This window comes from Stegodyphus dumicola, chromosome 3 (assembly GCF_044657685.1).
Source record: "Stegodyphus dumicola isolate Sdum_Otavi_A_Nest chromosome 3, ASM4465768v1".
Lineage (NCBI taxonomy): Eukaryota > Metazoa > Arthropoda > Arachnida > Araneae > Eresidae > Stegodyphus > Stegodyphus dumicola.
Genome location: NC_140770.1, coordinates 22,893,307 through 22,917,641, shown reverse-complemented (window position 1 = coordinate 22,917,641; position 24,335 = coordinate 22,893,307). Strand labels below are relative to the sequence as shown.

General features: G+C 36.2%; 1 protein-coding gene across 2 annotated transcripts in view; it reads right to left on the bottom strand.

Annotated features, from left to right (window-relative positions):
- LOC118183464 (uncharacterized) overlaps positions 1-24,335 on the bottom strand; it is a 194,202-nt gene that overhangs the window by 149,302 nt on the left and 20,565 nt on the right. The window contains exon 1 of one of the 2 annotated variants that reach the window (XM_085812644.1): positions 6,154-6,195. The exons of the other annotated variant lie outside the window; for it this stretch is intronic. Within the exon in view, the coding sequence (XP_085668770.1) occupies positions 6,154-6,186 (33 nt within the window). The 5' untranslated portion in view covers positions 6,187-6,195. Of the gene's footprint in view, positions 1-6,153; positions 6,196-24,335 lie in introns of those variants that run through there. 2 annotated transcript variants of the gene reach the window in all.

Sequence of the window (24,335 nt, the reverse complement as noted above, 5' to 3'; positions counted from 1 at the left end):
CATTACGTCTACCTGCATATCTGCGCATGTGCTACCGTACATCACCTTACTTAATCTCCTGATTGGTGTTTCTGTCCGCTCTGCCTCTTCGGTCAGCTGATATGCTAATTTTTCGACTTCGTCCTTAATTTTTGCACACCAGTGTATATAGATAATACAGCAGTTGAAGTCTAGCCAGCCCTTTCAGTCGATGGGATTATACGTAACTATCTAAAGAACAGTAGGCTACCTGTCGTTGTGGAAGGATGCCTTCATGAAGGATGCTTATCGAGCATATTTGGAGAGATGTACAAAAGTTACGGAAATATAAAGCTAACTTATCTCATACATCAAGCATATAGATAAGTTATTTATTATGGAAAAGTACTAGAGAAATTCAGATGGAATATTTTAGTGCAGAACTATCAGAACCTAAGTTATTTAAATCGTGAAACACTGGGATTTTGTCCCTGGTTATTATTGGAGTAGTTGTGAAATTTAAGTATAAAGCCAGCTTTTCTACGAGCAATGCCATTTTGTAAAATTCTAGTGCATTTTGTTTCGATTCAGTATGTTTATCTCTCAAATTAACTTCCATCTTTTCGTTACCCTGCGTTGGCACTGCTCTTTTAGATTTGTCGTTGGTAGAATTCGGTCGCTAAAAACGTAGCTGACATATAACTATTCTAATTCTTGTTTTAAAACTTATCTGTGTTATTGAATTATTACGTATGGATATTTTATTATTAAATGTTTACAGTTTGGTTTGAATGAACCGAGAGTAGTTGAATTTATTAAAGATATTTAAAATCGAAGCTACAGTGGATGGACAAAAATATGGAAACACCTTGTGAAATGCATGCTTGAAAAGAAAGATTGATTTTAATGAAATATGTACGTGGCGCTGGCGTTTTTGATTACTGACGCCACCTATACAACTTCGTAAATGTGCTAAACAGTTCGGTTGTTGTCTGAGTACTGTTATGTGAGGTTGTCATTGCATTATGTCAGAGTTAACAGACTTCGAACGTGGGCAAATTGTTGGAGCACGTATGGTAGGTGCTTCCGTAAGCAAGATAGCCGAGGTGTTTAGTGTATCAAGAGGTACTGTATCGAAGATTTATTCCGCATATTTGAAAAGCGGAAAAACATCATCTGCTAAATCACAGCGAGGACGAAAGTGTGTCCCGAGTGATCGTGACAGACGATCATTAAGGGCAATTGTGACGAAAAATAAGAAGACCACAGCTGCAAAAGTTACTGCCGAAATGAATGTTGTGTTACCGAACCCTGTGAGTACCAAAACAATTAGAAGGGAGCTTCATAAACAAGGAATTGCTGGCCGTGCTGCAATTGAGAAGCCACTCATCAGTCATGCTAATGCCCGTAACAGGAAAAGGTGGTGTTTAAGTCATAAAGCCTGGACTATAGAGCAGTGGAAGCGAGTAATATGGTCTGACGAGCCTTCTTTCACATTATTTCCCACTTCTGGCCGAGTTTACGTCTGGAGAACGCCATCTCAAGCCTATAATACGGACTGCTTGTTGCCAAGAGTGAAACATGGCGGCGGTTCTGTTATGGTTTGGGCAGCCATATCGTGGTTCTCTGCTAGCCCCATGATAACTGTGTCAGGGCACATGACTGCCAAGACTTATGTGAACATTTTTATCGATCAAGTTCATCCCATGGTACAAACTTTGTTCCCCGATGGTGATGGTGTCTTCCAAGACGACAAAGCCCCTGTTCACACAGCTCACATTGTCCAGGACTGGTTTTCTGAGCACGAGGATGAGTTGTCCCATCTCCCCTGCCACCACAGTCACCAGACCTGAATATTATCGAACCTTTGTGGTCTACATTGAAACGGAAAGTGCGTTCTCATTATCCACCGCCAACATCGTTATCTGAACTTGCCACCGTTTTGCAGGAAGTATGGTATAATATTCCCTTGGCAAACATACAGGAACTGTATTTATCCATTCCGAGAAGACTGCAAGCTGTTTTGGATGCCAACGGGATTCCTACACCATATTAAGCAAAGAAACATGTTTTTTTTAAAGGTGTTTCCATATTTTTGTCCAACCCCTGTACTTCTTCCATTTCGGCGCCATTCAAACATCGGAACGTTAAACGCAGTAATTAAATGTAATAAATTAGCCACGGAAGTTTTTCAGATGGTATTACGAGTGCGTAAGGGATTCTAATGCTTTTTGCCATGATTAGTAATTTACTAAATTTGTCGCATGGAATTTCTAAAACGGTGCTATTACATTGGGAGTTTACAAATTATCACTGCCGATGAGCAAATCCTTAAAAATACCAATTCAGTTCATTAATATCTTAGAAAATAAAGCCTGCGGAGATATTTTTCAAATACACCATAGAAAATTCAAAACATCATCAATGGAAACTTATCGTATCGTATCGATATCGGTTTTCACTCGTGCATGTCTTTCCCAATCAATCAGTGACTTTGCGATTAAGAGTTTTGATTGATGTGTCTGCTTTATTTCCAGTATCTTAAATGGAATTAAATCTGTAGATTTTGAAGCGAAGGGGATAAAGTAATTATAATTCTTTAAGAAAACTTGTAGCGGCACAGAAATCTATTATCTAGCTCACTTTTCCTACATTTACGATACGTTCGAAGTTATCGAGAATTAATATTTTTAATTCTTATGCGTCACATAGTTGCTGGGTAAATAAATCAACCGTAATGAAATCAGAACTTTACAAGAAACTTTAAAAAGTCTCATAGAAATTCTCTCAATTTCATAAACAATTTCCGATGAGAATAATATTTAAAAATGTTTTTCTAACAATAAAATGTATAGCTTAAATGCAATTCTAATGATAATTCGCTTTTATGGTAATTTTGAAAATGAAAATCGAAAATATGATTTTGAAACTTCCGTATGAGTTTTCGGTAACCTACATTGATAAAAGTTTTAATTAATCTCCGAAAGAAACAATGATTCAGAAAATCATAACAAATATTTACTTTTAATCTCATTCAACGGTCTCGTTAACGTGACATGTGAGTTGTAATAAACTGATTCTGCTGTCACGCTTACGAGACAGTTTTCAGAATTATTTTATGAAAGCAGAAAACTGTTGCAGGAAGTACTTTAACTGCTTTAAACATAATGAGCTTGGAAAAATTAGAAATTCGATTGAGAAAAGTACACACAATTTTAAATCTTGTATCTTTCGTAACAAATTCTTACTATCAAAAAATGCTAAAATTATAAAATAAAAATAATATGTAATGCGAAATAACATTTTGAACTATTAAACCAGTATTAATAAAAAATACTAATGCATAAACCCTTGGCGACTTCTGAAATTGGCGCATTGCAGATTAGCCAATTTTGGCGTCTAAGAGTGATGGTGACCCTAACAAAGAAGTACCCAAAACAAACATACTACGGTTACATTAAAGTATAGTTAATGTACATAGATTACAGTTTATGCACTTTATAAGTGAGCTTTCATAGCTAATGGAAGGAGGCATAGCTGCTAATGGAAGGAGGCCTGCTTAAATTTTCCCGAATAATAGATTGTTTCGTAATCTGTTAATTTAAGTGCAGTTTTTTAAGATTCCTTAATTTATGAAATATAATAATTGCCGCATTAGCAAAATATTACTATTATAGCTCAAAATTTTTTAAATCCAGTTTATCATTTACGTGTTAACGCAAGCAAGTGAGCAAAAATCGCCAAATTTTCAGAAAGAGCCAAACTCTGGCAACCATTAGAGCAACCATGCTCATCACACTTCTATCAAACAACGCCGCCATTTTCATATGCGTTCTTTTTCGTTGTATTCCAAGTTCAAAAGGCTTTCATAAACAAATCTTGATATTTTTTGCCAGAAACTTAAGTTTTAAAATATGAGGTTATGGAATTCACTAGCAGTGGAAGAAATTGTGGTAAAACTTCTGCAGAAATACAAAATTTTGCTGAAAATTTTCTAAAGAGAACAACGAGGAAATTCGTTTCCCAGATATTCGCTGTTGACGAGGATTGCTTGAAGCCGAGTCTCTGCAATTCTCTGATTTTTTTAAGCGAAAATAGATCGCCGTGTTCTTCAGGAGAACAGCTCAAAAGAATTACAGAAAGATTTGAAGTAGAATTTAAGTGTTTTATTTTTTTAATGTGTCACGTAATTCTTACTTAATAATTCAAATTTATATTTTAAAGTGCTAACGTGTGTTTTCGTTTCATATTGATCATGTTTACCGACTTATGGTAAATATCGATAGTTTGGGAATCTTTCTTTAAAGAAACAAGGCGCGGAAAACCATCATCCTTCACCCGATAGGTAGCTTTTTACATTTTCATCCGTAAAAAATCGCCAAATTGCGCTAAGGTGATTGCGTTAATACGTAAGTACCCAATTCTGTCGTCTTTAGAAGCAAATCCCAAAATGAAACTGTTACCTCTATGCAGTGTATTAAATATAAGACCACAGTTATCCAAAATAATGAAAAACTAAAAGTAATTTAAATATTAGAACGATTTTGTTAATTTTTCTTTTATAGGATATCTATCATCTAATCCTCCAGGCTACTCCTCACTGCTGTGACCTTAACCTTCAACTGGCGTGATACCAGTTCCATTGACTATACCTTTCATGTTAAAAGACGGACACTTTTTTTTATTGGGACAATCTTTAATTGGATATTAACGTGAACACGGAATAACCTTTTAACATGGAAGAATAATGGTACCTTTGACACTTTTGTGAAAGAATTAAGCGTATTTGATCTTCAATTATTAATTATTCCTAGAAATAATGAATTATATACCGGAAAATGTTCCCTAAAAGTACTATTTTATTGAAATTTCGAAGTGAAATCAAGAGGAATAAAGAAAATTTATTGACATCCTAAATTCTAACGACAGTACTGTGGCATCAATTTGGAAACCTAATAAATAAGCCATAAAAAGTATAGATACCTGTGAGCAGTAGTTCCTGAGAAAAGGTACATCGAGTACAAAAAAATCTCGTTTGGAGAAAATCGCGTTTTTATGTAAAAATCCTCATTGATCAAAGCAGTAGATGACAAATCAAAACTAGATTTTTTTACAGTTCTAATATTCATAGAGATTAAAGAATGGTATTTTTAGAACGGTAAAAGTGTAGAGAATTTAAAAATGTAAAAATCCGAAATCACAATTTTTTGTAGATTTTGGGGGTTCCAACTCTCCTTAAGGGGACTCATACACCTTAAAACCCATAAGATGTTCGAATAGGTGACTGGTGCAAGAATTGCGATAACTAATTTATTTTAAAAGCAATTAATATCAACGTTTTACAACTGACTACATAATATAGCTGCTTTCTGAAATAGTAATCAGAAAGTTTGTGTTGCCACAAATATTTTTATAATTTAATCCGTTTGTGACAACATTTTTCGTCATGTTAACAACTTGCGCGCACAGTTTAAAACATTCTGTTTCATAATTTAATTTAATATTTAATATATAGCTTTTATAACATGTGGAAACTACTGTAAACCTAAAATTCTAAAAATTTCATGCTAAATTTTTATTTTATTTTGAGTGGAGTATGTAAAATGTATTTTATTAACAAAATTTGTAACGTTTTCGTCCATACAATTTTTCAATATTAAAATATTCATCAAATTGTTGGTTCAGTTAGAAAGTAGTGCCCATATAAAGAATTCCGTCCAATTTCAAGTATGTACCATTAGCCATTTTTAAAATATCATGCTCGCAAGGTGGAAACAAGGCGAAATATTTTGTCACAAAGTGGATTAAATTACAAAAATATTTGTGGCAACACAAAAACTTTCTGGTAGCTAGTTTCCAAAGCAGCTATATTATGTAGTCAGCTGTAAAAAGTTGGAAATAATTGCTTTTAAAATAAATAAAATATCCAAATTCTTGCAACAGTCACATATTCGAAGATCATGAGGGGTTTAAGGTGTACGAGTCCCCTTAAAGCATTGTTTAGTGAACACATCTACGCAGGACATTAATGGTAACTAACATCAGTTACAAAGAAAACATCACCACATGGTAACTAACATCAGTTACAAAAAAAAATGAGAACATGGTAACTAACATCAGTTACAAAGAAAACGTAACAACATAGTAGCTAACATCAGTTACAAGGAAAACATCAGTTACAAAGAAAAGACTTACCTGCAGTGAGGAGTAATAATTGAACATATTCATTCACATGGCTCGGAGCAAATCTTGAAGAAGATCGACGTGCCAGAGCGCGTAACACACTCTGAACGCACAATTAGACGCGTGCAACCGCGAAAATGCGGCAGAATCTGTCAAGTCCCACTTCCGTTCCTCTGCACAAAAGCTTCCTTTTCGCAATCGCTACAAACAAAAAGGGGTCAAGCGGGCCTTATGAAGCCATGAAAGTTCTTGGATATCGAAATCGGTCATTACCAACTCTACTCAGCCGTAGGATACGGAGATGGTCATTGCGATCGGGCGCTAGAACAACAAAGATTCAATACGAACTTGCGACTTCCACAGGAAATAAATAATCGTAATCGTTGGGTGTGGGTGAAAGAAACTGAGTACTTGTAAGCACGCGATGCAGTTCTTCACCTGCTCCTTCTGAAGAATGGCGAGGTGTCACGCTGCTGGCATTTTCAGACCTTCACCTTAACATCATTAACTCTTAAACATCTGATAATTACCCGGAATATTCAAATCACAAGTGATAATTACCAGCTTTTACTCCTCTTCACTTCAGAGCTGCAGTTCACTCAGCGGAAACTTCAAACTGTGGGTTACATTTGAAAACTTCAAACCGTGAAATCTGATTTTTTAATAACCTGAAGACAATGCAATGATAGGTTGCTGATAATTAAGGAATTCGATGCCTGATTTCAAAGACAAGGTTGCGGTTTTTTCAGTGAGCCATACTCGACATAGCCCGAACCCTCCAAAGAATTTTCGTGAACTAGTAACCGAAATTATTGTTTATGTTGTTTATTTTCTTAGAAGCAAAATAGCTGCGCCGCTTCAACACTAGGACACACACAGATATATAATACTGAAAATAAATAAATTTTCTTCTTCAAGGTTGCAGACGCAGAGTTCAAGATACTGTTAAAGAAAACCACTTCTTAGAAATGACCTTCAAACCGAAATTGTTGAGAAAAAAAATATAGATTAATGATACAGAGTTGCGTCGAATTCGTTCTAAAATAGTAATTAAATGAAATGGCAATAACATCACTAAAATCGGCTTCTGCAGATGAAATCTTCTCTGCTGTATTTTCAGTGATTGCAAGGTAATACACAAAAACGCAGAATAAATTTCTTTGTGCGCAAAATTTCGTATTTGATTCAGGTAATTGAAAGCAATACAGGTGGTGATTCGACAAGCAAACGTTTACGAATATACGTTAATTTTCAGATATTTGACTATCAATGTATAAAATAATATAACTTATGTGTGATTTCTTAAGACATCTGAAACGTATTTAAATAAGTTTAAATGCAAAAAAAGTACCTTTTAATAATTATAAATTACTATTTAATAATTATTAATTTATTATTACAATATATACTTTAATTATATATTTAATGCTTATAAATCACCACTAATTTTTGAAAAAGCAAATCGGGTAAAAAAAAAAAGACTTATCAGGATTTGGAAATCTGTGAAATCGGTCGCTTTAGAAAACGAGACTATAGCTGATGCCCATTGGATTTTATTATTATATGCAAGCAGAAGAGGGCTGTCTGTCCAAGAGCAGAGCTGCCTTCAGGGAGGACTTTCTAAGAGATATTGGCTCATATTTATGTTGTACATCAATGGTGAAAAACCCACGAGAACTCCTATGGAAACACACTCAAAACATCAAACTGGCAATGGTCGGTGATTTTTGCCGCTCTGTTGCTGCTTGCGATGTACAATACCAGTATTTGCTTGTTCTCAGAAATATTGGTTTAGTTTATTAAATTGGGGCAAAGCACTCGAGGGCTATCTGCCTAAGGGTAGGAATGCCTTCGTGAAGGACTTTCTACGGCAAACTTGCCTAAGGGTAGGGATGCTTTCGTGAAGGACTTTCTACGGCAAAATGGCTCTTATATATGTTACACATGGGGAAAAATCACGAAAACGCCCATCCTACCAATCCAATAATCGGAATTCAAAACCCTCGACGGAACTACCAGTGTTCAGGAATTTGACCGTTCGGCCGCTGGAGGCTAAAAAGAGCGTTAGCTCAGAAGGGCTACTTGTCTCGAAATGGGATTTTGCGTTGAATCACTGTAAAAGGCTGAATCACTTTTCAGACTGCTGCCACCAAATATTATCACCATGCATTATTTTAAAAATTAAATAAAGGAGAATGTGCATGAATTTAGGTATGTTTCTGGCATCAAAAAGCGACGGTACCCAGAGCCATCCAGTTTTGAATAACGCAATCCTCCACCCGAACATGGGCACCTGGAAGTCCGAATTTTGAATTTGCTTTATTATCTATTTCAGCATTTTGTAAAACTTTAGCGAATTTTTGATTAACAAACTCAACGATTTCTAAGCAAGCAATGACAACACTGCACGGATAAAAAAAAAAAAATTATCTCTAGCGCGAGAGACTGTCTATCGGGAATTCTAAAGATATGCTGTTTTTAAATATTTTGTGATATTGATGTTGAAATGAATTTCATGGTTTAAGTGCGAAGAACATATTTAATAAATAAACGTAACACACAAACATTTAAAAAAAAAACCCGCCCCTTTAGGCGTAATATACAATCTGAAAGCTTTCAGATTTTTTACTTTTTTTAAAATTCATTTATTTTTTAACTATACCTATAAAATACCATTCATTTCCTTACTATAATATAGTTTTTAAAATTTTTCAGGTGATCCTATATTTCTTATCATGGGAAAATGTAAAAAGTGAAATATTTTATTGGTATTATAGTTTCCTATGCACTTTTGTACTCGACGGGGGCAGGGGGAATTCAATTTTTCAAAACAAATTGAAAAAAAAAAATTAACCTAGACAATGTAAATAATGCACTTCTTATATAGCAGTTTCAAAATAAATCATATCTCCATTGCTTCTCTGTCATGTTTTCCGTATAAAGACTTCTGTTTCCTTACCATTTCATACTTTGCCAAAAAAAAAAAAAAAAAAATAATAATAATAATTCTTTTCTATGAAGCATTATTTTGACTACGTTTTCAACTTTTATCTTGCGATAGTCATGCTAACTTAAGGTCTGTGGTCACCAGCGCAAATAACGCTTGACCCAACCGAAAATAAGATAGTGACCTAAACAAACAGGCCGACAATGTCGGAAGTGCAAAAGGAGAAAAAAAAAAAATCGACCTTTGCGATGACATCACTGCGGAAAGTAATCCCTCACTGGCCTTCAAAGAATGAATGGTGGGAATTCTGTGCAATAAGAGTTCTATTCAACTATCAATACACGTATATGCATGAAATAATTAGTAAATTTGGAGACGCAGTACACATGATTTCTGGTTTCATAACTGTTTCCTGCGAAATCAAATACGTATGAAATATTAAGGTTAATTTCATATTTCAAGGATATAGTGTGGTAAAAATCTTTCAGCATCTTTGAATTACTCCGTGGATCTTCCTGACATAAGACGCAGAGTAAGTTTTCCATCATTTAAAGAATAACTACCTAGCGACTGCTTTAAAATACCGTAACACTCGAAATTAAGAAACCCTTATATTTTAGGATACATTTTAAGAAATAAAAATGCAGATGGAAATTTTACGACAGCGTACAGGGGAGGATGGGTGTGGTTTGATCGCACGGCTAACTCACATGAAGGTGCTGGTACCTTTATGCAAGTTTTCCCCCCCCCGGGGTCGACGTAGAGAACTCTGCAAAACTACTGGCTAGGATCTGTACCTAGGCAATCTCGGCCACGGGGGTATAAAATTTATGAACCTAGTGGCTCTGGAGGTCCCAGAAAGGTCACTCATTAGCCGGCCCGGTGATCTGGCGTGTCCCAGAGCGGTATGCTTCTAGTAGCTCGGGGAGGGTAGCGCCCTCGGTTTCGCTGGGTAATGTCCCACTGCGACGGACAGCACGAGCGACTGGAAGGTAGGAAACTGACAACCAGTGCTGTCTGGGCAACGTGTCCCAGACGGTGTGTCCTTCTCTCCAAGGTGCAAGGCTGGAGATTGAACCTCTGTGCCTCTTTCTAAGGGGCGAGGGAACCTGTTGTGGGGTTCAGTCTCGCGAAGCAGGGAAGCCCAAATCTTACTTACTTACCATTGTTGCAAGTTTACCAGACTTTCATATTTATCATACTTGCACGTTTACCATTGTTTGCCAAGATACAAGTGTGCTCCGGCTTTAAGATATTGCTCAGTACCCTTATGAAATTCAGTATATAACATGCCGCTCAATCGGGATAGTGGTTAGCGACGATGGCGGTCATAACCAAGGGCCCGGGCTCGAATCCCGGAGAAGGCATTGATGGATGTCTGTAAATGTACAGTGTCCATGCTGCATGGGAGCACTCTAAATAAAAGTCCTGTCGAGAGGTTGGTAGCAGGAGAAGAGGGGTGGAAGACTCTCGAACCCGTCCCCCCCTCCAGGAGTGTTCTTCATCAAAATTGGGGGTGGCGGAACTGAGCAAAGTCGTACTGTCACCTGTATAGCGCTGAAGGCTCTTGACAACGACAGGCGCAGGTCTTGCACTCCTTGCCACGATGAAGTGGGCTTGTTCTCAAGTACTGTCAGACAAACGAGAAGAGGCGCAACAACTGCGCAATAACATGAAGAATGCAACCTTCATCATGATTCTGGGTCACTAACGTGAAGATCTAAGTGAATAGCTATCAACTCCAATAAAGGTGCATGCATCTTTAAGAGTTTCGGTTTGGCCATGGAGAATGTAGCTTTCGTCAATACTTCAGGACCTTCCTGTGCAGATCTAAGCGCATAGTTGTCGACCTAAATAAAGGCGTCGGCACCTTATGCCAGTTCGCTATTGTTTAATAAAACATAAGGAGGGCTAGTCACCTTCATGAAGCTCAGTTTACAATATGAAGAATAAAACCTTCATCACGATTCCAGAACATTTACGTCAAAATCTAAGTGAATAGCCTTCAACTCCAATAAAGGTGCTGGCTCCCTTATAGAAGTTTTGATTTAGACCCCCGTGAAGAATGTAACCTTCGGCAGAATTCCGGGACCCTTATGAAGCTCAGTTTGCACCATGAAGAATACAACCTGCATCAAGATGCTGGAACACTTATGTAATTATCTTTGTTTTAATGAACAGTGATCGATTTGCATAAAGGTGACTTATGAAGTCCAGTTTATGACTTGGAGAAAGCTACTTCCGTATCATAAAGCGCCGTACCTTTATGATGGTTTCATCTTTATGAAACGTTTCTTACAACGTTTAAAGACAGAGTCATCTCCCTTAACTTTGCAATTTCGTGCCCACTGCAATCCCCCGAACTCAATTCGATGAACTTCTGGTTCTGGGGTTATATGAAATCTAACGTTTACACATCAAATTTACGAGATTTGTCAGAACCGAAAGATGCCATAAAACGTGCAGTTGTACAGATAATTCCTGCATTATTACTTTCACCATTGTTGACAACAATCTCCCACATGCAGTGTGTTACCTTCTGGGAAGGGGGCCACATTGGAAACTTGTAATTCTAATAAAAGTTCCCCCCTTTCCTCTGGTCTTTAAGTTTATCCCAAAAGCCAAGACCGATACACAGTCTGCCACTTATATTATGACGCACTTTTTAACGGGACACGGCCCATTCCTGACGTACGAATTTCGCTTTGGATTCGTAGATAATGACACCTGCGAATGTGGTGAGGTAGGTGACCCTGACCATCTATTCTTTCCATGCACCCTCAGAGCCCAGTACCGGCTCAAAAAGCCTAATGACAATTACTGGCCCCAATGGTTCCAAACTACAAAGAGACTAAGACAAGACCAGCTAAAGATCAAGGCTGTAATAGATGAATGCTTAATAATGTACAGGGCAGAGCCCAGCAACAGGAGTGCAAATTTGCAGTAACGACCATAGTGGCCCACTTGAAAGTCCTTAGGGCTCAGTGTATACACATCGGCAGACATTTGCTGGCTGGGCACATCCGATCTCAGTGACTATGGCCAACATTCACCCATCAAACCTGTAATTAGAGACATCAGCTATCGCACGGCTACCTACTTCTGATTGTCAACTGGTAGTTACATAATAATGCATCACCTTCATATGGAGGTGTGCACTAGCACATGAACTACAGCACGCAGTACATAACTCTCAACTAATGCATACTCGTAAAGCTCCTACAATGTTCTGTCTGTACCCTGTTGGTGGTAACCACTAGCATTTCTCTATGTATTGTTTGAATTTCTATATATATATAATTGTACCATTTTCACATGAATGCCTATTATTAACTTTGTAACTCTATGTAAATCTACGCACTTGTATCTCTTAATATGTAATGCAACAACAGTGTAATTATTTCCATAGTCAGTTGTAATCCCCTATTACTTGATTTCTATGTATCCCCTATTACTATGTAGTATGACAATGGAATGTTAGCTACTCTTCAAGGGCGCCGTTACCGTGCTCATGTTGTGAACCCTCCCTTTTTTTTAAGAAATAGAACATTAAATTTGCCGTCTCCACGGAGTTGTGTTACCGTGGGATGGTCTTCTCTGGCATCTCCCTGCTGGGTTGGCACTCAATTCCGAATGGGTATACCCAGATATATCCGGGGCGGAACCAGCTCTGCGGTTTAATCCCCCCTTTCCTGTTTTATGTCGTTATTGGTCCTTTACTATGATGTTCTTTGCAAATGCTTTGAGCTGGCAATTTTTGTCATACGTGTAGAGTTCCAACGCCATTCATGGTTTTTTGATTCACTGATAAATTTGCACAGAAAGATAGTGGATGTAGCCATTCGAAAATTTCTAAATAGTTTCACTAAAACCTTAGTCGTGAGAGCTCTATTCTCTTTTAAATCATCACACTCTTGAGCGCTCAATTTCAAATACCAATATCTTAAATTCCATTTCGATTGGTAGAACAGATAGGTTGCTAGGGGTTAATACATTTGGCAATTTTTTTTATAACCACCCTGCATACTTTCATATACAGATTCACTATTTCCAGAACTCTCGACCCGGAACGCCATACAAGATATATCCAGGTCATAGAAGACCTCTTAGTGGCGGCGCAGGCCCCACAGTCTCTGTCCGGCTTTATACAAAGCCCCAGAGGAACAAAAATGCACCGCTTTCAAAAAGTACGCTAGGACACCTTTGCCTCGGGGCACCACTTCCTCAGCAGAAATCGTTGTAAGTAAATCGGTGCTCCTCCTTGCCATGTCAGTCCCCGCTACGAAGACTGAGGAATCTGAACCTCCATCAAAAGGCCCAACTTCATCCACTGCCAGCTCCACAACAGCCGAAGGAACGGACACGACAGTACCAGTACGGTCCCTGCCAAGCCTGAACCTATCTGAGTATAAACTCGGGTTCTAGTCCTGTGAAGATAATTTGTATACCCCCGTGGTTGAGACTGCCAAGGTACAGATCCTAGCGAGTACTTCCCAGGCATTCGCCTGAGTCAACCCCCGGGGGGGGACTTTCATATACATCCATTAGTCCATGTAGCCAAATGGGTAAAATACAGGTGAACATTTCTAGTTCTACGCCGGATCTAATACCGGCAAACGGGTTGGCCTCATAAGCTTTGTGCCATTTTCTTCATTTGCAAGACGAAGACTAGTCAGTTACTTTTTGAAAAAATTGTTTCATGGAGGCCTCGTCTTAGAGAGATTGCCCTTTTGCTTTAATTATAGCAAACAAAATAATTATCACTGTTGACTTGATCACTGTAAGTTCTTGACTTGGTGTTCCCCATTTGAACACATAAATCGTCGGATCGTCAAGTCACGCAATGTTTTCTTTCGCCAATAAATTAAAAGTCGTGTGCTCATGTGTTCATTCCATTTTTTTCTAACAATTCAATGCGATCTTGGAAGCGCTTAGGTACTGCAATGAAGACGGTAGCAAAATAGATGCCAGAGAGTACACGGCAAGAATGTAATTATTGTTTCGACGTTTCTTCTCCTGTATCTAAAGGATTTCCCATGAAGTAACTGTAATGTTAAAAAGTGGAAAGTTTATACATATATGTATGTATTCCATGCGCTTTTAATTTTCTAAATTTAGTGATATAACCGTCTGAAATCGTACCATTTATTTTGAAAAACCTCAGAAAGTTATTTTCATTATTTTTCCTTTATTTCATGGGATTAACGAAATTAAGGATAAAAGTCTCAAACAAACTTCTAATTCTTAGAATGCATATTTATTTGCGAAGTATTTTGCACCTAAATGTCAATACGAAATTAACATGACTATTTTAAAAGTCTGAAACCAAACCAAAGCAATTAGAATAACATATATTGCGCCGTATAACGCGAACCTATAATTTCAAACTACATTTATTACCTCGGTAGGGGACGGATCCAAAAGTCTCCCACCCCTTCCTTCCTCTGTCAGCGACCTCTGACTGAAAGAACTGTCCATATGTTTTAACAATATGCAACAAATTTGTAACTACCATGTAAAATCAGTTGTATCACCATGTTGAAGTTATACTCATGTACCACCATTCATAATGTAACTTTTCATAGATATAAATGTACAAACAAAGCACTCGGGACATGCGGACGAGCCCCTAATGCACTGCTGGTAGTGGTAGGCCCGTGGTGCAATGTGCAATATATGCAACCCTTACATAGGGCGCATATATTGAGTGAGGCGGGCATCTTCTGTTGTTCCAAGCTAGGCTATTCGGGAAAGTTAATAGAAAGGAACAACACCTGGATCACCTGTTGGTAAATATCTAGCGTCCCCCCTATTTATATCTACACCACACAACCTCTCGAGAGAACTTTCAGCTCGCCGCAGATTTAGAGTGCCCCAATGCCACAAGGACACTATATATTTACAAACATCCATGCAACCTTTGGGATTCGATCCCGGGTCCTTCGTTACCGCAGTAGGCTCGCCTAACCACTGTACCATCTGGGCGGCTGAAATTTTGTTTTACATTCTGTCGATTCCCATAATCCAGTTCAAAATTAGACCACAAAAAATATATTAAACACTTCAGAAGAATAATTTCGTTGAGCGAAACTATATCGTTGCTCCCTTCTGTAACTGATAGGGTGGAGGCTCATTTTTTATATTTAACGCCACCACTCGCATTTCAATGTAAGTTGTTTATAATTTCTTTTGGCTTCTCTTCTTTATATATGTTACGGCAAAGTATGAAACGCCGGCATTGTATAGATTCTATATATTTTATTCTATATATTTCTATATATTCTATATATTTTAGGCAAAGTATGAAATAAGAGAATTATTACATACTTTACCATTTTGCCTAAAGAGCATTTGTCATTCTATAGAATGACAAATGCTCTTTAGGCAAAGTATGGAATAAGAGAATTATTACATACTTTACATACACATTCTCTTTAGGCAAAATATGAAAAAAAAAAGGTTATGATACTGCTATTATTTAAAATACGTTCATTCCTCTAAAATACAAATGTTATTTTGAAAAATTAATGAACGAGTGCCATTAAAATAAACTGTTCTTCGGAATATGTAGAAAAAGGATAGTGAGGTGATTTTGATACAGCGTAATAAATTTGTATTTTCTATCTGGCTGAGGCTGGGAATCGGTAAGATCTACCCGACAACTGAAGTTAAACTCCGAAACAATCGTAAGTTTCACATCAGTGCCCTTTTTAACACCTTTTTGTTTTTCTTGGTAGGGCTCACAAAGGGGGTCGTTACAGTTCAATATCATTACATGTAACGTTTTTCTAATTGGTTCGATATTCTCTCACGTCGTTCCTGTACAGTATTAAAATGAGTTTTCATGAAGCACGGAAAGTAACTCAGCGTCCGTGACGCAATACTGCATAGAACTGACGCTTTCTTTAACCCTTTCCGGCACGCTACCTTTTAAAGTCGGAGTTTTGATTAAAAAAAAAAAAAAAAAGGTAGGCAGTCTAATTAGGCTTAGAGGAGTACATAAGTAAAATTTTGTGAAGATAGCACTTATCGTTTTAATTCTGTGGCACACTGATTAAATAGAACTTCGAAAAGAGTGCTGAAACGAGCATTGTTGTCAATGAACTGACCGATGAGATTCGGAGAAACAAAGAATACAGACTCTCAGTTGTCCTAGATTATCGGTGAACCCGCTCTGGGGCACACCTAGGGTTCGCCGTTTGATATTAGGCAACATTTCAAGGTAAAAATTTAAAACTAATATAGAATAAGGAGATCAGCATACAGCCAAAAAAATAACATAGAAATTTCTTTTCAAACAATTCCTTTTATACCCTAAAAAAAATCTAGAAGATTTCTTTGAAAAATGAGGGTCTTAAAAAACTAAACATGGCTAAAATATATGGACTGGTTTGTGTTGAGCTGCCATCTACTATCAATAAAGAAGGTTCAGAGTAACCTATAAATCCTTTTCCATTCAATTTTTCCGTGCGTACAGAAGGAAATTTTTAGGTGTGTCCAGACCGGACACACTTTTTTTTACTTTTACACTGCTAAGAAGGACTACTGACCGGGAACAAGCCCTTGCAGTATGATGTCCGCCCTGCAGACATTTATTAAGTCTAAATTTAAAAAAAAAGATTACAGAGTCACATCTAGATAGGGAATACAAAGGACTACCTTGAATACATATGACATTCCTGATAGCATAGATTAAAAAAAAAAAAATACTTAGAAGTACAAAGCTGCATTGATACAAAACTGGTAAAGGTAAAACAAAAACAGTAAAATTTAAGACTACTTAAAAAAAAAAAAATATTATGCAATATATTACTATAATACTAAACAACACACTAACATAGTAAAACTGATACTACAAATAAAACACAACATATACACTGCTCGTATCAGAAAAGTAGACAATTCAGTACATGATGCTGTACTGTAACGCTAAAACTAATCAAAAGAACACTAGACAATAACCTTTGAAAATAGTCGCAGTGAAATTAGGAATATAATATATTGTAGCAGAGTTAGAATACGAGTCATTTCAAAACATTAAATCCAGCAAAATATTTCAATACATATTTACAAAGTTCTACAACCAAGAAAGTCTGGTTCAATACTACTATTATACATCACACTTACTTATCATATACGACCCTAAATTATTAAACTCCACATCAAACTGTGCCGCAAAAGGTTAACAGGATAAATTAATGTACTTTTGTTTTCCACGAACATCACAAGCGATTCGGCGGCCAGATGTCCCGTGGTTCCTTCTTAGTAGTCATTTTGGACTTTTTACATCATTTATTAAATTTTGGTAAGTAATTTCGGTTCTTCGAAAGAAAACGGAAATGTATTTTATACTCTGCCGGTTTGTCATTTGGCATTCTATCTATAGAATGCTAGGAAATGTGTGAAACATGAATCGTTTTATACATTGCCGTCTAGTTTTAGGTATTATATACATTGCCTGGGTATTCTATAGAATGCCGGATTTCATTCTTTGTCGGTAACATATACATAATGAATATGCTTAGAACTCAGTTCTTATCAGCAAACGAAGGGTTTATACCACGGTCGTTGGCGTACGTCCACTTTTTGTTTTACTGAAGAATCCAAGCGTGAGGTCCGACAACCATTCGCAGAAATAACTTCAAATTGTTGTTCAAGGAATTTCTTTTTTATTTACCGAGGGCACGGATTCAGAAAGAGCACCATAATCGCAAAGTTGTTTTAAAGTATTCTATGACATTTCACCGGGTGATTCAGTAAATTTGAAAATAATTGAGCAAAATAGATCTAGGAGAATGAAAAAAAAAAAAAAAAGAATTTGAACATACCCGCCCTGAACTTCTGATGAATGCGAATAAGTGCGTCGTTAAGATATAATTTGCACATTTCTCGGAGTTCTTATTCCATAAACATAGGCGCTAACTCTCAAATAAAAACGTTTTCGGAAGTTATGACTAAATTATCCGTTATGCAGCAGAGTCATCCCCGTCGAAGTCCTTCAGCAGATATTATTTGTCACCAAATTTTGCCCAAATAATAAACGTTATTTTCTTATTGATGTATGTAATCTCTCAGGTAGCAGCAGCCAGAAAAAAGGCTTGAATCAGTATGTTAAAGACAAGGGCTAAGCATAAAAGTCAGCTTAAAGAGAATACTTTCAGTTCCGGAAACGAAAAACATTCTGACCATATGCCTTCCTTGTACACTGTGCAAAAACAAGTAATATAAAAAAAAATCTGAAGGGTTTCAGATTTTAAATTACGTCCAAAAGGGCGTTTTTTAAATATTTTGTGTGCTACCTTTATTTATTAAATATCATGTTCTTGGCACCTAAACCATAAAATTCAGTTCAACAGCAATATCGAAAAATAATTTTAAATTTCTTTAGAATTTCCGACACAGAATCTCACGCCCTGAAAATAAAAGATTTTTTATTTTTTCCTGTACAACGTTGCCATTGCTGGCTTTGAAATCCTTGAGTTTGTTAATCAAAAATTCGTTAAAGTTTTACAAAATATGAAATCGATCATAAAACAAATTCCAAATTTCAAATTTGGTCTTCCAGATGCCCATATTCGCAGTAGGATTACGTCATTCAAAATTCGATGGCTTTAGGTACCGTTGTTTTATCACAATGCAAGAAACATACATACATTTATGCAGATTCTTCATTATTTAATATCTTCAAATATAATACATTGCGAAAATATTGGGTGGCAACAGTTTGAAAAGTGAAACAGACATTCAGAGTGATTCAACGCAAAATCGCAAAACGAAAACAATTGTCCTTTAGGGACAAAGCCCCTTTGAACTAAAAAAATTAAGTCAATTCCTACTTAGGTCAACAAAGAAAAATTTTATTTTAGTTACTTTTTATTCTTAGTTACTTTTTATTTATTATGGTCTATAATTTCTCATTCTACCCATCTCTTGTAATGCTTTATGATTGCAAGAAACCTTTCCAGTGAGTTTTAAGCAGTCCAGTTTTTCAATTAATATTCCATCTAATGATTTCACACGACTCAAGGCGGTATATGCTTGACCTGCTACGAAGAGTTTTCGTCCTAGATATATTACTTCATAATCTACAGTGCTATTTATCTATCTTAATAAGCAAGGGATATTTTAAAGGATTATATTTTAAACATATATTATTATCTCGTTAACATAGAAATATGGGGAGAAATTTCGCTGCATAATGGGACATTGCATCCGCTTCATCCAACTCTATAAAATTACACTTCTTTAATTCCATACACTTTAAAAATCTTTAGAACTCAATCTTACTGTTGCCACTTATTTTTGTTAAATATTACAATCCCATTTATCGCAGTCATGTACTGTTATTTATAAGGTGATATAAAATTAATTTTTACAGCACGTGAGAATTCCAAATAAACGGTCATTATTTCTAAGTCTTATAATATATTTAATAAAAACAGCCTATCTTTAGTTCAGATAAACAGGAATTAATAAGTAGGAACTGACTTTAATATGTGAAAAAACTGTATTAACGTCAAGTGTCATCCACTACAAGTTTAAAAAAATGTATTTGAACTTGAGTGGATGAATAAAAAGTATTTTATTAAGGATTGAAAATTTCAACAAGATATAGGGAGAGTGTCAGCTAATAGTAGGAATTTTAAAAAAAGAAGGGACGGTTCTATATCTCTCGTTCTACTGGGAAATTATATCTCAGAGTTTTCTTTTCGTCTTTGCTAAGGAAATCGAAACAGGAAGATGGACAGAACATTCTGAACAGGACGTCCTTTTGAATTTGTGTTGCTTATTCCAAAACGAAATCTCCTGAACAAAGTTCCAAATAGCATAATACTTGTCTAACTGCTGTGAATTTTGCTATAAGACATTTTCTATTAAATAAAAATAATTTAAGAAGTAGTTAAGAACTGCAAATGTACGTTGCGCAAAATAACGGGGGGGGGGACAGTTCTATATCTGCCATTTTACTGGGCCGATTGAAGCAATTCAAATTGCCTTATTCATGCCTCGAAAGCGCGACTTAAGATATATATTACATTTTTATATAGCGTTGTTCTAATATAGTTATTTTGACACAAAATCGGCCTTTTTCTAAAATGACATGCCAATTTTTGTTCATATTTTAATTCAACGACTCAAATTATGCCTAAATATTAAAGTTTGCAAAATTTGGTGCGAAATTTACGGTGAAATTCAAAAATTTATCTTGGCACGTTTTCAACTTCAAATTCATCCTCTACGTTATCATCAAATTTAAGTATATCTCACTAATTCAGTTTAATTTATACCGTAGAAGAAGGATAGAAGAAATTGCGATATATATTGTTGCATTCTACGGGTTTCGTGGACTTGGAGTAAATGAGGATAACACTTGGTGAAGAATCAAAACACAATTTATTCGCAAGTAATTCGCTGTTACACAGGATAGTTCTAAAGACACGTTTACAGTAGTCGAAAAACTACGACAAACGCGCTGAAGCAATCAGCAACACGGCCTCCAGCCTATAACTATGAAGGCAGCTTCACGGCAAAGCACTAAAGTATAGCTTCCGACTCGGTCGATCGCATCGCTCTCAGGCTAATCTCTGAACTCAAAGCACTACTACTCTCTCCGCGCACAGGCAGGGTATATATAGCTTTAACCTACCTTCCAGAATATTCCTGAGAAAACCGCTAAGAATGCGTTCTAGAATGTTCTCGCTCTAGAATGTTGATTCTAGTACATGGCATATCGCCAAATGGTCGATTGCGCGCCAAATCTGGCAACCACGTCTTTCCTGCCACTTTCTGGCAACCCTAGCCCGCTTTGCGAGGAAGCTGTCTCACAGCAGCTGGGCATATCGGAACAGTATGTATGGTTGATTTACAATTAATGGACAGTCGCGTTTGATACTGACATCTGTATGTAGTCATACGTCAGTTAATTCGACCAATTTAAAATTGTTTCTCTTCAATGCGCTCGTGAGACCCTCAGAGTCAATTTTGCTCATTGATGAAGCGCTCTGTGCAGACACTCACGTACCGGTTATTAGGATGGGAAATTTCAATGTAGTCAGGAAAAGAACTAAAAAAGACATTCGATTTCCTAAAAACAACATTTTAATTCGAACAAGGTACTTTAGAATTATCCAACTACACTAGGCAACTCGTTTATAGATTTTACATTCACACGAAATATTTATAACATACTTATTGCATTGTGCTCGTTGATTCTAGTATCATCGTCTTATATTGCATAAAATAGTTGCGATATGAAATTGCTTACAAAAATAAATAAATATTATTTATATTTTGTAACAATTTCCGTGTCAGGAAAGGTTTAGTTTATGTGATTATGCAAAGCCTCGAGGGCTATCTGCTTAAGGGAAGGGATGCCTTCATGGAGGGCTTTTTAAGGGAAACTGGCTCTTATATACACGTTACACATAGGGAAAACCACGAAAACGCCCATGCAGGCAGCCCGTTTGCGGGATTCAAACCTCGAACCGAACTGCCAGTGTTCAGCGATTTAACCGCCCCACAGCTGGTAGGCCCGGGTCACGAAAGGAACAGTAATTCTGCGTATGAAACCGTATCGGCCGTTTGAAACGGATAGATCCCCCGCAAGTAGTTTTTAAAAATATTTTTAAGAGCATTTTTTTTTTTTTTTTCCATTTTAAATATACGTATATATTCCTGCTGTTTTTAAGAAAATTTTCAGTCAGTTTTTAGGTTCTGAAAATCGGGGCCCTGCTAATAACTTTAGCAACTCTCTGAATAACAACGAAAGTCTTTAACAAACACTGCCACTTCTACCTTATTTCCCCCCTTCCCCAAAGAACATTTTTTAAACATTCATCAACATCTGCACATAGAAGTACTTAACCTTCATTTGAGGACCACTTCCCAAAGAACTATCATTATAGCACTAGAACATAGCGAGTACCTCTAGCTAACCTCGGCCAAAACTAAAGAATCTTTTTTATGTATATTTAAATCACCGACTAAATCGTGCATATTCAAATTCTCTTACTCATACAGTTCTTACAAAATATCCTTACATCTTGACCTTTCCTACTTTTGTATTCGAAATTTAGATGATGATGATGGCAGCAGGATGGATTTCTTAGCATCATTTGATGGTTCTGAAGCCAAGCCTATTTTAATTATTCTCAAGAGAAATAGTTCTGTAATTAAAATCTAATTTTAAGCTGACTATGACTGTGCGAAGCAACCATAAACAGCAATTATAAAGTCTTAACATTTATTTGGAAATTTTTATTTTCTGTGGTTTTGAAGGAACACATTGTCAGAGCTGTAACTTGTATATGGATAAAAAGGTGTGTATATGTTTTTTGTAGGAAAGCTAAAAAAATGTAAGTTAAAAAAATTAAATATGAACTGTGAAACTCTTTGAATCTCAATTTTTAATCAAATTTAATAAAATTCTTCCTTAATAAAAATACAGGTACTCTTATTAGTTTTAAAAAAATGTATATTTTGTAAAAGACAGATTTGAATTACACATGTACTTAAAATTGCTTCCCTCTCTCAATTAAATTTAGCTCCACCAGTAACCGAATGGTTAAGACGGCTGAACGCTGGGAATTCGACCTGGGTTCGATCCTGGGGCAATGAGCTGACTGCATGATTGGATTCTCATGTGCAACGTGAATAGAAACCAGTGTTCCTTAGAAAACCTTCATATAGGCACCCCCGAGGCGGATAACCCTGGTGTACTTTGCCAAATTTAGGTAATATTTATTTAATTATATTGTTATTAAATTATATTATACGGCTATTTAATGAATAGGAAAGTTAAATGATGCAATGGATTGGGTTATTTAAAACCATGGCGAACCACGTTGGGGCTATCTACTATTTACGAGAGGTTACCTTCGTGAAGAACTCTCGAAAGGAAACTAACTCCTATTCATGACAAATACCGAAAAAAAAAAAAAAAAAAAAAAAAAGACAAAAACGCCCATGGTCTACATCAGGGGTTCCCAACCTTTTTGCTCCTAAAAGCACATTTTAGAATGTCTGTTGGACGGCGGGCAACATTTACTTTTTCGAGGTGAATTTATAGTTGGATAGAGTTAAAAATACATGCATTAAAAAAATAAAGAGTTATCGCATTTCGCTTCGTGTTAAACGCAATTTCTATTTCGTGAGAATTGAGAAAACTTTCACATGGAATTTCATAGAAAACTAAAACATTTTTATTGTGATCACTCAACGGTGGGCACACGTTAAACGATCGGCGGGCGCCATGGTGCCCACGAGCATACGTTTGGGAATCCTTGGTCTAAATGATATATTAAGTACAAAAGATTACAAAGCAATATCTTTACATTCCACCTTCTAATTCGACTAGCTTTAATTCTGAAAATTTATTTTGTACAAATAAACACAACGAGAGGATGGACAGTGGATAAAAAATTTTAGAGGTTTTCTAAAATCATTCGTTTTAGAGATGACTCTTGGAGAGGGGGAACTACGATACAAAGTTTGGATTTAAGAAATTGTTATACTGTGTGTAACATTTCTAGAACACTGTTTATGATTCTAATAAACATTCATTTGAAAATTTCATTTAATTACGAAAGAAGAATAAAATTGTTTAAATAAGATTAGAATGATAAATAATTTTGCCACCTATTCCTTTTAGAAAACTCACGGCTGTGCATATTTGTTCTAATAAAAATTAAAGTTCTTTTTTAATATTAGTAAAGTAAATAAAACGCATTAAATACCTTTCTTTATGATCTTGTATCATTTTTCAAGGACTGTTAGATCCACAACTTTTTTTTTTTTTTTTAAATATTTAACACAATCTGAAGAATGATTTATTTTTTCTATTTTTATTTTCTTTTATGTTTCTTACTTCAAAAGATATAAATACTATTTAAATTTTCGATGGTATTTATAGCCAATTAGTATGGATATGGATATGGATAAATGTGGTGGACACCCATTGTTTAACCATTGGCAATGTGGGTATTGTTCAGCCGCACTAGATATCCAGATAAATTACACTCCATAGGACTTACAGGGGATCCTGCCAGGCGTTGCTTGCAATGTTTTGGTCTAGTAGATATATTTTAACTGTTTCAAGTTTTCTAAAGGCAGTTGTCAATATTTATACAGGATATAAATTTTAAAATATACTGCCTTGTTAGCCCAGTGGTAGAGAAGTTAGCTGCCATAGTTTTAGAAAGAATCCTGGAGCAGGCACGGAAACTTGTAACTGTAAACAAGAAACTGT